The 13792-nt window shown below is 34.4% G+C and overlaps 1 protein-coding gene across 1 annotated transcript in view; it reads right to left on the bottom strand.

Moving 5' to 3' along the window:
* The window catches only part of RELN (reelin), a 573805-nt gene that overhangs the window by 321387 nt on the left and 238626 nt on the right, over positions 1–13792 (bottom strand). Inside the window, 1 exon segment of the mRNA XM_053668927.1 lies at positions 3956–4026. Within this exon segment, the coding sequence (XP_053524902.1) occupies positions 3956–4026 (71 nt within the window).

Below are 13792 nucleotides of genomic sequence, written 5' to 3'. Positions count from 1 at the left end.
AGTGAAGAAGACCTACAAGGGTCATCCAGGTAAAGAAAACAGGGAGGGTATGGAGTGCAAATTACACTTGGGTGATCAAGTAAGGCACATTCCAGGAAATCTAAGGAGAATGAGGGGGCAACAGAAATGAGGCGAGGAGGAAAATTAGGCCGGATGATAAAAAATTTCCCTTGTATGCTGTAATAAGCAATAGGGATTACTCTGAAGATAAATTATTACCTTCAAGTGAGACACTGAAGGGTTTTAAGCAGGAAATGATAGAATCCTATTTCCATTTTACAAAGCTCATTATACAGAGCTTTATGAGGTGTAGAGAAAGCAGGAGCAAAAAACAGGCAGGAAGCATTTAAGTAATTCCCGATGGCACCTGATATAAGGCAGGTCAGTGGGAATGTGAAGAGAAGATGGAATCTTCCTTTCTTTTTCCTTAAATTGCTGCTGACCCTTCAGGACTTGCCCCCCCACCCCCGCATGCCTTTCCTTAGAACCACAGGCAAATTTAGCTACCTCTGTGATCCAGTAACCTGTCATTTACATCCTAGCCTTCAAGAACAGGAGGTGGGCTTTTCACTATTATATCAATATTTAGTACTATGAGTTAGGACAGGGTCTTTGGGGTGATGGTACATGTTTGCAGACTAAAATCCTCCAGTGAATGTCTTAAGAAAAGGGATCAAGATTACAGACTGTATAAGACATTGCTAGTATGTGTTCTGATCCTTTAACTTTTCCAATATGCTTAGCTAACAATATAGTCTTATAAGAATAGCTGTCCTCCAGCTCCACAAAGGAAAATTTGCTTTGTTTATATTGCTTAATTTGATTAAAATCAATAAATGCACTGAGTATGTTGTAATTGAAAGGCACTGTGTGTAGAATATAGAGATTGTCATGTTTTTCTCTCTAATATATGTGTATATTGGATAATCCTCATCTAATGCAAAAATTATTACATGTAAAATTTATATTATTTTTTGAAGTAATAATTAATGTGTTAATTAAAAGCATATAGGGCCAAAATAAATATATGGTTTATATCACCATTTGCTTCCCTTATTAAGCCTGACACTAGGAAGCCATCACTCTGGTTTCTTTCCCCACCCTATCTTGGGTCAATTGATATGATTTTAATTGAGTAGTTGCTATTGAAAAGCTCAGTGTTTTCCTTTGACTCTGGGCTGAAGAGCATTTTTAATAACATCCATGTCTACCATCATGTAAATCATGTTCTTATGCAACACTTTTTTCTCACTGGTTGAGAACTTTTTCCCAGTGATTTGTCTTTGCTTTTTATTTTTTTTACATTTTGTTTTATTGCTGTTCAAGTACAGTTGTCTTCATTTTCACCCCACCACAACCCATTGCCCCACCCATCCCCACCTCCCACCTTTGACCCTATTCTCCTTTGGCTCTGTTCATGTCTCCTTTATACATGTTCCTTGATGGACCTCCCCCTCTCTTCCCCCATTATCCATCTCCCTCCTCCACTCTGGTTACTGTCAGTTGTTCTTTATTTCAATGTCTCTGGTTACATTTTGCTTGCTTGTTTATTCAGTTGATTAGGTTCCACTTATAAGTGAGATCATATGGTATTTGTCTTTCACTGCCTGGCTTATTTCACTTACCCTAATGCAAGGGTTCCATCCATGCTGCTGTAAAGGATAGGAATATCTTTCTTTCTGCTGGGTAGTAGTCATTGCATAAATGTACCATAGTTTGGAGGAGCTTTTTCTTTTCATTTTAAATCAACCAGTCTCAATAATTCATTTACAATATAAATGATTAAAAAGTCTCAAGCTTAAAAGATCAACTTTTAGATAATAACAAATGTCACTAAAATTAGACATGTGTTTTAACACAATGCAGTTTTCAGGATATTAATGTTCACTGCTATATGGTGTTCTATATTTTCAATAATATGAAGATTTTCATAGCCTGAAAATTTATTTACCTTGTGATAGATTTCTTGAGCTTGCTATAAAGGCCATAAAAACCTGCTATTTTTTAGTTCTCAGAAGTCACAGAATAAAAACCTGCTTAAGGCACAAATAGTGAATAATTATAAGGTTGAGACTATAATTAGAAACGGGTTTTCTCATTCAAGAATTATGTATTTAAACTAGTAGCAGTTTGCCAGTAATAATCATCAAGTATCACATTATTTAGATAAAGCCATATTGATGATGTATATATTACTACAAATAATAAAAGATATTTTCTTAGGCCTTTCAAAACCAATATAATTTTTCTTCATTCTCTCCCAAGTCCATTAGATTCTCTTTAGCAGTGTGATAATTATTATAAATTTCTTTTAAATTTAATACTGTAATTCCTACATGAATAAATCTCCCCAAAACTTATCTCTGTAAACAAAAAAAGGATAATATGTCTATGCTGATGGTGCAAAGGGCATGCCATTTATAAAAACTGGCTTCAAATATATTCATTGTCAAGATGTTTAAAAAGCCACTCAGAGAAAGACAAATACCATATGATTTAACTTAGATGAGAAATCTAATGGACAAAATTAGCTAACAAACAAATAGAAACAGACTTATAGATAGATAGAAAGGACAGACTGATAGCTGTCAGAGGGAAGTGGGAGGGATGGCTGGGTTGCAAAGGTAAACGGATTACGAAAAAACAAAACGAACAAACAGAAAAACTGTATTAGACAGACAACAGTACGGTGATGACCAGAGGAAAAGGGGATGGGGGAGGTAGAAGAGGATAAGGGGAGGATAAATGGTGGTGGAAAGAATCTTGACTTGGGGTGGTGAAAACACAATACAATATACAGAGGATGTATTATAGACTTGTACACCTGAAACCTATCTAATTTTATTAAGCAATGTCAATACAATACATTCAATAAAAAAGAAATAGGTGTATGGCTTAGCAAAATATATTTAATCCATCAACATTTTTTTGAGTGTCTGTCCTATGCCAGGCACTATGCCAGATTCTGGGGAACCAAAGAGCACTTGAGAAGCTCAGTTTCTCAAAGCTGACATCCATTACTTTTCAGAAGAAAATTATATGAAGTGGGAAATGCTACATGAACACACAGTTGGGTGGAAGCTTAAGAGGTTGAGGGACTGGATTTGTGTGAAGACATGGATCCTGGTCTTTACTTTTTCAGTGTGCATGTGTGTGTATGTGCACTTGTGTGTGTACACCTATGTGTATGTGAATTTGTCAGAATTTGGTGTGGGTGAGGGCTTGGACATACATGAGGCAATCACAAAGCAGAAGTCCTTTAACATGGGTACTTAACATACACTTAATCTATCTAAAATAATACAGTATCTACCACAAGTCTAAAATTAATAGTGTATACAGCTGAAAAGGCATATAGATAACATATAACATGATCAAACATTAAAAGTAATAAACCAAGTTGATAGAAAATTTAAGTGGTAAATTAAGCAGATGTGGTTTTGCAGCATTAAGTGGTTTTGCAGAATTCTAAAATTACCAATCTATGTGTATATTTCCAGTACAACTAAATGTAATTTGTGAGAAAAAAATTGTGAAAAGAAGATAAATTTTTTGTTCATACTTAGTATTTTCAGAAGTCTACAGATATTTATCAGCAATTGCTAAATAATTATTAGGGATATGAAAGGATCAGTAATTCAATTTTTTAAAAATCCTCATCAGAGGATATGTTTATTGATGAGAGAGAGATCAATTGCTTGTCTCCCAGACACACCATGACCAGGGATAAAACTAGCAAACTAGGTATGTGCCCTGACTGAGAATCAAATTGGCAAATTTTGGTGTATGGGAGGCTACTCCAACCAAATGAACCACCTGGCCAGGGCAATAATTCCATTTTTAAAGCATCATGGTCAAGTAAGATTAATGAAATGCTTACTCAGCACATACTATATAGGACCTACCATACATAATTTTGACACACCAACATGTAGAAATCAAAGATAATTCTTACCTCCTTGTTCACACAACTGCTGGGCTAAAGCGTCTTTGAAAATAATCTGGCCCCTGTGTGTTGCTGTAGCCCTGGAAATGAATAGGAAAATGTTATTCAAATCTTATAATAGGTTGGGTGATAACTTACACATTTTTAAACTTTTTAAAAACCTCATTTTAAAACATTATTCTGTGGACTTGAGTTTTAAAAAATGGCCCTGGCTGGTGTGGGTCAGTGGATTGAGTGCTGGCCTGTGAACCAAAGGGTCACCAGTTCAACTCTCAATCAGGGAACATGCCTGGGTTGTGGGCCAGGTCCCCAGGAGGGGGTATGTGAGAGGCAATCACACACTGATGTTTCTCTCCCTCTCTTTCTCCTTCCCTTCCCCTCTCTCTAAAAAACAAAATAAATAAAATCTTTTAAAAAATGAGTACATCTGAACAGTGAAAAAACTCCCCAAGGCTTAAACCAAGGTACCTGGGTTATGAATTATCTTTTGGGTTTACTTTGAAAAAATATTTGTTAACATTTCTGGGCTTATTCTGAAAACTGCAGACATGAGCAAATCCTGAACAGAAGAAAAAAGCATGGAAAGGATGCTTTTAAAAATTTCTTCTTTCAGGAAGTTTTGATATAAATGTTTTGTGGTGCAGTCATGAAACTTGCACTAGAGAAGGATGCTCTTCATATACTTTTTTTCTGAAATCAATATTTACCAGAACACATAGAGGGGTGAGACAGAGAATTACACTTAAAAGTATTTCTTTTTAAAAAAGAGGGCTATTGAAAGCTTTAATAATTATACATTCTGTCATAAAATATGCCTTTCCTCCCCACTGGGTCTAACTCACTATTTAGAGATATGTATCTTTTACCCCCTCTAATCAGGGCTGTGCATATGGAATAATGAAAAAAAATAACATCATCGCAGCAGATGTGTTATTCCATGTTTATAACAGAAACTGTCTTAATAACAAAACAATTATTTGTGCTTTATATTTGAAGAGTTTTTCCTAAAAAAGGATTTTTGCTGGCACAAAATGTATTATTAAACAAATTTAAAACAGAAAATAATGTCTCTTTAAGAAAACTTATTTTTTAAATAAACTATACAAAATCTTTTTTAATAACTAAAACATATTAACATTAGATCTCAACTTTAGTCCTAGATAAAATTACCATAAGGCAAAAGTAATTTGATTGATCATTTACTGAAGATGGATTATGTATAATGCACTGTGCTTAGTCACAAGAGAGTAAAGCTTGGCTTCTGCACTTTTCTTCCACATGTAACCCCCTTGGTCAACATCTTGTCCTTTGTGGGGTCCAATAGGAGCTTGCGGCCCCCAACAGTCCCCTCTCTCGTCTCCATGTGGATGCACCTTCCTCCTTCAGGATGCAGACCTTTCTGATATCTATCCCCCATGGAGTTATTGCTGACGCTAGTATCAGCCCCCCAGGATCCAACTTTGAAAGTAATCTGGTCAGCCAAGCCATGTTAAACTGTTAATGGGTGATGCTGCTCCAAGCTAACATATTTCAGCAATGAAACTAAAAATATACTTTAGTGCACACATACACAGTGACACAATAGTGAGAACTTTGAATGGTGGAAGAGAGATATAATTGGAGAGAAAAATCATCGGCAGTATTCAACTCACACCATGTGTGAAGTACATAAGGGTAATGAGCCCTTCTTCTTAAATATTAATCATTATAAAAATTACTGATAAACAAATGGTAATACTCTGTCTACATTCACATATGTTTATAGGTTTTCCTTTGCTCTTAGCAAGCTGAAAATGAGGAGGACTAAACATAGGGACATCTAAGCCATAAACATAGCCTAAAGACTTAGTAATCAATTATAGGTTTTATGTCCACAGGGAACATGTTAACTTGATTTATGCAAGCACAGTTAATTGTTCAAATCTCAAGCACGTCAAGAGCTTCTGAGTTCACATACACTTCTAGTAGTGGTATAGCAAACAGAAATGTAGAATTTTAATTGACATTTTCTTTGGAAGGGACATATTTTCTCCCTCTCCCCCCCCCCCCCGCAGAGGGTATATTGTTTTGCTTTAGTTTGGTATTGCGTAGTGAAGACCACTAGCTTTGGGATTAGATGTGGGTTGAAATTGTTAATCTTCCATTTAGCAATTGTGTGGCTGTGGACTACTTATTTCAATTTTCCAAGCCCTAATTTCTCATAATATTAAAACAAGCATGCTCATATATGATTATTATAAGGATCAAATGAGAAAATGATGATGAGGACTTAGGTAAATGTCCAGCCCAGAGCTAGTGCTAAATAAATAGCATCTATGATTATTATCAGGGTGGATGTTGTAGACTTTATTTATTCATTTATTCACCCATTTATCCAGTTATTAGCTATCCAGCAAAGCTACTTCCCTAGGCACTATGGCAAAACAAAAATGATTGAGACACTATCTCTGCTTTTACTAAATGAACATATGTTTGTGTGAGATTATATACAGTGTTTTTTCTTTTTAATGTTTAATATTAATAGTTTATTTTTATTGTATTTTCCCATTACCATTTATCCTCTTCAAAACTATTCTACTTCCACCCACCCTCTGCTCCCGACAATCACCACACAATTGTCCATGTCCATGAGTTTTTTCTTTTTTGCTCCATCCCTACACCCTCAATACTGTCGCCCCATAGCAGCCAGTGGACTCTGCCTCTATTTTTATTGATAGTTCAGTTTAATCATTAGATTCTGTACGTGAGTGGAACCATATGGTATTTGTCTTTCTTTCACTGGCTTATTTCACTTAGCATAATGTTCTCCAGGTCCATCCATGCTGTTACAAATTGCAAAATTTTCTGCTTTTTAAGGGCTAAGTAGTATTCCATTGTATGTCCACTCATCTACTGATGGACTCTTGGGCTGCTTCCAAATCATGGTTCTTGAAAACAATACTGGGGTGCTTATATTCTTTCAAATTAGTGTTTCAGGTTTCTTCAGATAAGTTCCCAGAAATAATAAGGCAGTTCTATTTTACATTTTTGACATAACCTCCATACTGCTTTCCTCAGTGGCTGCATTAATCTGCATTCCCATCAACAGTACAAAAGCATTCCCCTTTTTCCATATACTTGTCAGCACTTATTGTTTGCTGATTTATTGATGTAGCCTATCTGACAGGTGTGAGGTGATATATCATTGAGGTTCTAATTTGTGTTTCTCTGATGATTAGTGACATTGAGCAAATATAGTCATAATAGGGAATTTTAACCCTCCACTGACTTCAATGGATACATCTCCCAGACAGAAAATCAAACAGGAGACAGGGGTCTTAAATGAACACTAGATCAAATGGACTTAATTGATATCTTCAGAGCATTTAACCCAAAGGGACAAAGTATGCGAGGAAAAAAAAACAGAAAATGCACAAAGACATGGAAGCTAAATAACCATTTATTTATTATTTATTTATTTACTTATCTATCTATTTAATTGTTGTTCAAGGGCAGTTGTCTCTATTTTCATCCCATCATGCCCCTCACTCCACCAATCCCCACCTCTCACTCTTGAACCCACTCTCCTCAGCTTTGTCCATGTGTCCTTTACACTGATGGCTCTTCCCCTATTATTCCCCAGAGGGATAAATAACATATCATTAAACAATGAATGGTTCAACAACAAAATCAAGGATGAAATCAAAAGATATCTAGAAAGAAATGAAAGTGAGAACACAACAACCCAAAATCTGGGAAAGCATTCCTAAGAGGGAAATTCATAGCATTACAGGTCTATCCCAAGAAACAAGAAAATCTCAAATAAACAATCTAGCTTTACATGTACTTAAAGGAACTTGAAAAAGAACAAAAAATAATGCCCAAAATGAGAAGAAAGGAAATAATAAATACCAGATTAATAAATCCAAGAATTGGTTCTTCAAAATGATTTAAAAAAAAACATTTAACCAGACTCATAAAAGAAAAAGGAGAGAGGACCTAATAAATAAATTCAGAAATGAAAGAAAAGAAATGAAAACTGACACTAAAGGAATACAAAGGATTATAAGAAAATATTATGAACATCTAAATGCCAACAAATTGGGCAACCTGGATGAAATGGATAAATTCCTAGAAACATAAAACCTTTCAAAACTAAATCAGGAAGAATCAGAGAATCTGAGTAGACAGATTACAATTAGTGAAACTGAAGCAATAATAATAATAACACAACTCCCAGCAAACAAAAGTGCTGCACCAGATGGCTTCACAGGTGAATTTTATAAAACATTCAAAGAAGAACTTATACCTCTCTTCCTCAAAAAATTCCAAAAAAAATCAAGAACAGGGAAGACACCCATGCTCATTTTATGACGCCATCACTATCCTAATTCTAAAATCAGAGAAGGATATTACAAAAAAAATTATAGACTAATATCCCTGATGAACATAGATGGTAAAATTCTCAGCAAAATATTAGCAAACTGAATACAGCAATAAATCAGAAAGATCATACACTATGATCAAATGGGCTTTATTCTAGGGCTGCAGTGTTGGTACAACATTTGCAAATTAATAAATGTAAATGTGACCCACCACATAAACAAAATGAAAGATGAAAATTCCACAATCATATCAATAGACAGAGAAAAATAATTTGATAACATCCAGCACGAATTTTTGATGAAATTCTCAGCAAAGTGGGAATAGAGGAAATGCCTAAACATAACAAAGCCCATATATGATAAACACACTGACTGTGTATTTTTTTTAAAACTGCTCTACATACTTAACTAAGCAAACTGTGATGAAGTAATAATTTAATGGCAGAATCCATGATATTTTCCTTTTCATTGTATTTGTGTCACATTGGTTAAGAAAATTTCCAGGTTTCAGGTGCATAATTCTACAGCACATCTGTACACTGCATTGTGTATTCACCACCACAAGTCAAGTTTCTGTCCATCACCATTTACCCCCACCCATGAACTCCTCCACCTCCCCCACCTCTTTCCCTTCAGCAATCACCACCCTGTTTTCTGTGTCCATGAGATTTTTCTTTTTTGTTCAGTTTTTCCATTCTCCAACCTAGTCTCCCAACCTGACAACTATAAATCTACTCTATATCTATGAGTATGTTTCTATATTTCTTTTGTTTGAGTTTTTATTTATCTTTTTATTATTTTTATTTTTATTATTGTTCAAGTACAGTTGTTTCCATGTTTCCACCACCACATTCACCCACCCCAGCCATCTCCCATGTCCCACCCTCAATCCTACCCCCCTTGGCTTTGTCCATGTGTCCTTAATACATGTTCCTTGACAACCCTTCCCCCTTTTCCTCCCATTATCTTCTCCCACTTCCCCTCTGATTACTGTCATTTTGTTCTTAATTTTAATGTCTCTGGTTCTATTTTGCTCATTTGTTTGTTTTTTACATCAGGTTCCACTTACAGGTGAGATCATATGGTATTTGTCTCTCACCACCTAGCTTATTTAACTTAGCACAATACTCTCCAGTTCCATTTATGCTGTCAAGAAGGGTATGAGCTCCTTATTTCTTTCTGCTATGTAGTGTTCCATTGTGTAAATGTACTATAGTTTTTTGATCCACTCATTTACGGCTGGGCACTTAGGCTATCCAGCACTTGGTTATTGTAAATTGCGCTGATATGAACATTGGGCTACATAGGTTCTTTTGAATTGGTGTTTCAGGATTCTTAGGGTACAATCTGAGCATGGAATCACTGGATCAAAAGGTAATTCCATCTTTAGTTTTTTGAGGAAATTTCATACTCTTTTCCACAGTGGCTGTAGCAATCTGCATTCCCACCAACAGTGTAGCAGGGTTCCCCCTTTCCCCACATCCTCACCTGTACTTGTTTGTTGATTTGTTATTGATGGCCATTCTGACCAGTGTGAAGTGATATCTCATTGTGGTTTAAATCTGCATCTCTCTGATGGCTAGTGATGCTGAGTATCCTTTCATATCTCTATGGGCCATCTGTATGTTCTCCTTGAAGAAATGTCTATTCAGGTTCTTTGCCAATTTTTTAAAAGATTTTATTTATTTATTTTTAGATAGAGAGGAAGGGAAAGAGAAAGAGGGAAAGAAACATCATTGTGTGGTTGCCTCTCATGTGCCCCCTACTGGGGACCTGGCCTGCAACCAAGGCATGTTCCCTGACTAGGAATCAAACCAGTGACCCCATTGGTTAGCAGGTTGGCACTCAATTCACTGAACCAGCCAGGGCTCTTTGCCAATTTTTTAATTGGATTGTTTGTGTTCCTGGTGCTGATTTGTGTGAGTTTTATTTTATTTTATTTTATTTTTTTTAGAATCCACATACAAGTGACGTCATATGGTATTTGTCTTTCTCTGTCTGACTTATTGCATTTTGCATAGGGCCCTCAAAATCTATCAGTATTGTCACAAATGTCAAGATTTCAATTTTTTATTGCTGAATATACCATCACACATACCCCCACACACCCATCTCACATTTTCTTTATCCATTCATCTATTGATGAACATCCAGGTTGTTTTCATATCTTGGTTCTTGGTAGTAATTCTTCAATGAACGTATGGCTGCATACACCATTTTAAATTAATGATTTTGTTTTCTTCAGATAAATACCCAGAAGTAGAGCTGCTGAGAATTATGGCACTATGGCAGTTTTATTTTTTAATTTTTGAGGAATCTTTATACTGTCTTTCATAATTGCTACACTAACTTACAATCTCACCAACAGTGTACATTCTCAGCAATACTTGTTGTTTGTTCATTTATTGATGTAGCAATTCCAACAGGTGTGAAGTAGTATCTTATTATGATTTTAATTTGCATTCCTGATGATTACTGATGTTGAGCATCTTTTCATATATCTGTTGGCCATCTGTATGTCCTCTTTGAAGTAATGTCTATTAAGATCCTCTGCCCATTTTTAAATTATATTGTTTATTTTGGGGGATATTTAGTTTTAAGATTTCTTTATACACTAACTCATCATGAGATATATCATTTGGGAATATCTCTCCCCATTCACTAGTTGTCTTTTTGTTTCTTGGATGGTTTCCCTTGCTGTACAAAAATACCTTTTAGTTTGATGTAGTTACATTTTTTAATTTTCTCCATTCCATTCCATTCTGTGGTTCCATATAAATTTTATTTGTTGTTCTAACTCTGAGAAGATGTCATTAGTATTTTAATAGGGGTTGCATTAAATCTTTAGGTTTTTAAAACAAAACTTTTAGAGGCTAAATAATGTTCTGCTATATAGCTACATCAAAGTTTCTTTATTATATAATTGATTAAATTTTATTTGTTTCATTTTTAGTATTTTACATAATGAAATATTTCAGTCTTTTACCATATCTTTAATTTTTCCCTCAGCTTTATTGCGATATAATTGACATATAAAATTGCCTGAGTTTAAGGTGTACAACATGTTGGTTTGATACATTTATACACTACAAAATGTTTACTACCATAAAAATTAGCTAACACCTCCATCCTATCACATAATTACCATATCTTTTTTGTGGTGATGACATTTAAAGTCTAGACTCTTGGCACTACTGCAGAATATGATACAGTATTGTTAGGTATAATTATTGTGCTGTACATTAGATCCCCAGAATTTACTCCTCTTATAACTGGAAGTTCTTACCCTTTGACCAGTATTTCCCCATCCCCTGTACTCAACGACAACAACAACAACAACCTAATAACTACCATTCTACTCTCTGTTTTTCTGAGTTCAAAATTTTTAGCATACCTTGAATTTTAAGATAAATTTCTAGGGCTGGAATAAATAAATTAAAGATACAAACATTTAAAGCTTGCATCCATAACTCCAAATAGCACTTAAGAAAAGGTACACCTCCCTACCAGTGACCTAGAGAGCATACATCTTAACAATAATTTTAGCAGCATTAAGCATTATTGATTTAGTAGGTTACATTCCAAGATGCCATGTTACTTTTAATTTCCATGTCATTGTTAGTGGGAATATTTTGCATGATTTTTTTGCTACATTTTTCAGCTTTGGTAGTTATCTTTACTTGTCCTTGTCAATTTTGCTATGGGTTTACTGTTTTTCTAATTTATTTACAAGAACTCTTTAAATGTTAAGTCTATTAACTCCATATTTTAGTGCCGATTTTTTATTCCACTTATAATTAGTCATTTACTGTTATAGTTTTATTAAAAAGTTTTAAATTTTCATTTAATCAAAATTTTCCACTTATTTCCTTCTAAAATTTTCAAGGATTTTCATGTTTAGAAACTCTTTCCTATTCTAAACTTAGTTAGATATTTACATGCATTTTGGAGAGAAGTTTTTATGCTTCTCTGGAATTTATATTAGTGTGAAATCACTCTGTAGGGATTCATATTTATTTTTTCCACTTATTTAAAAATGTCCTTGCAAGATGCAAAGGTCCTCAACAAAATATTAGCAAATTGAATGCAGCAATACATTAAAAACAGCATAAATCATGAACAAATGGGAATTATTCTTGGGATGCAAGGTTAGTTCAATATAAACAATCTATTAATGTGATACATCAAATAAACAAAATGAAGGATATAAATCATATGATCATATCAATAGTTGCAAAGAAGCATTTAACAAAATTCAGTACCCATTTATGATAAAAACTCTCAGCAAAGTGAGAATAGAGGGAACATGTCTCAACATAATACAGTCCATATACAAAAATGCACAGCTAACATCATACTTAAAGGGGGGGAAATAAAAGTGTTTTTCTTAAGATTAGGAACAAGACAAGGACATTCATTTTCACCACTCTTAATCAACATAGTATTAGTAGTCCTAGCCTCAGGAATCAAACAAGAAGAAATAAAAGGCATTCAAATTAGAGAGAAAGAACTAAAACTGTCATTATTTTCAGATCACACGATACTATAAATAAAGAACCCTAGCAACTCTACCAAATAATACTTAAACTAATAGTGAATTCAGTAAGGTGCAGGCTACAAAATAAATGTTGGGAAACTGGTTGCATTTTACACACCAATAATAAACTATCAGCAAGAGAAACTAAGAAAACAATCCCACTTGCATTGACTTAAAAAAAACAACAAAAAAACGACTCTAGGATTAAATTTAACCAAGGAGGTAAAAGACCTATAGTAGGACGATTATAAGACACTGAGGAAAGAAAGTGAAGACAGAAATAAGTGGAAGCAAATACTGTGTTCATAGAGAGGGAGAATTAACATCACTAAAATGTGCATACTACCCAAAGCAAACTATAGATTCAATGCAATCCCTACAAGATACCAATGGCATATTCACAGAACTGGAACAAATATTACACAATTTCATATGGAACCAAAAAACCCCTGAAAAGCAGTAGCAATCTTGAGAAAGAAGAGCAAAGTTGGAAATATAACACTACCTGATATCAAACTATACTACAACGCTATACTAACTAAAATAGCATGAAAACAGACATATAGATCAATGGAACAGAAGAAAGAATGCAGAAATAAACCCATGTCTCTATAGTCAATATGGGGTGGGGTGAAAGTAAGTTTATAGCTGTGGGTACACAAAACAGAATTTATTCTTGGATTATTCTTAATTAATTATTGTATCACTTTCCATAAGAGCAACTGTAAACCTACTTTTACCACTTTCTGTTTATGACAAAGGAGGCAGGAATATACAATGGGGTAAAGACAATCTATTCTATAATTTGTGTCGAAAAAACTGGCAGATGGATACAAAAAATTAAACTAGACCACTTTCTTTTAAACTCAAAATAAATTAAAGACTTAAATTACTCCCCCTAGAAGAAAACATATGCAGCAAAATCTCTGATATTTCTCTTAACAA

This window comes from Artibeus jamaicensis, unplaced genomic scaffold (genome assembly GCF_021234435.1).
Source record: "Artibeus jamaicensis isolate MK-2021 breed Jamaican fruit bat unplaced genomic scaffold, CSHL_Jam_final contig_518, whole genome shotgun sequence".
Lineage (NCBI taxonomy): Eukaryota > Metazoa > Chordata > Mammalia > Chiroptera > Phyllostomidae > Artibeus > Artibeus jamaicensis.
This window is presented reverse-complemented; position numbering and strand designations above follow the sequence as displayed.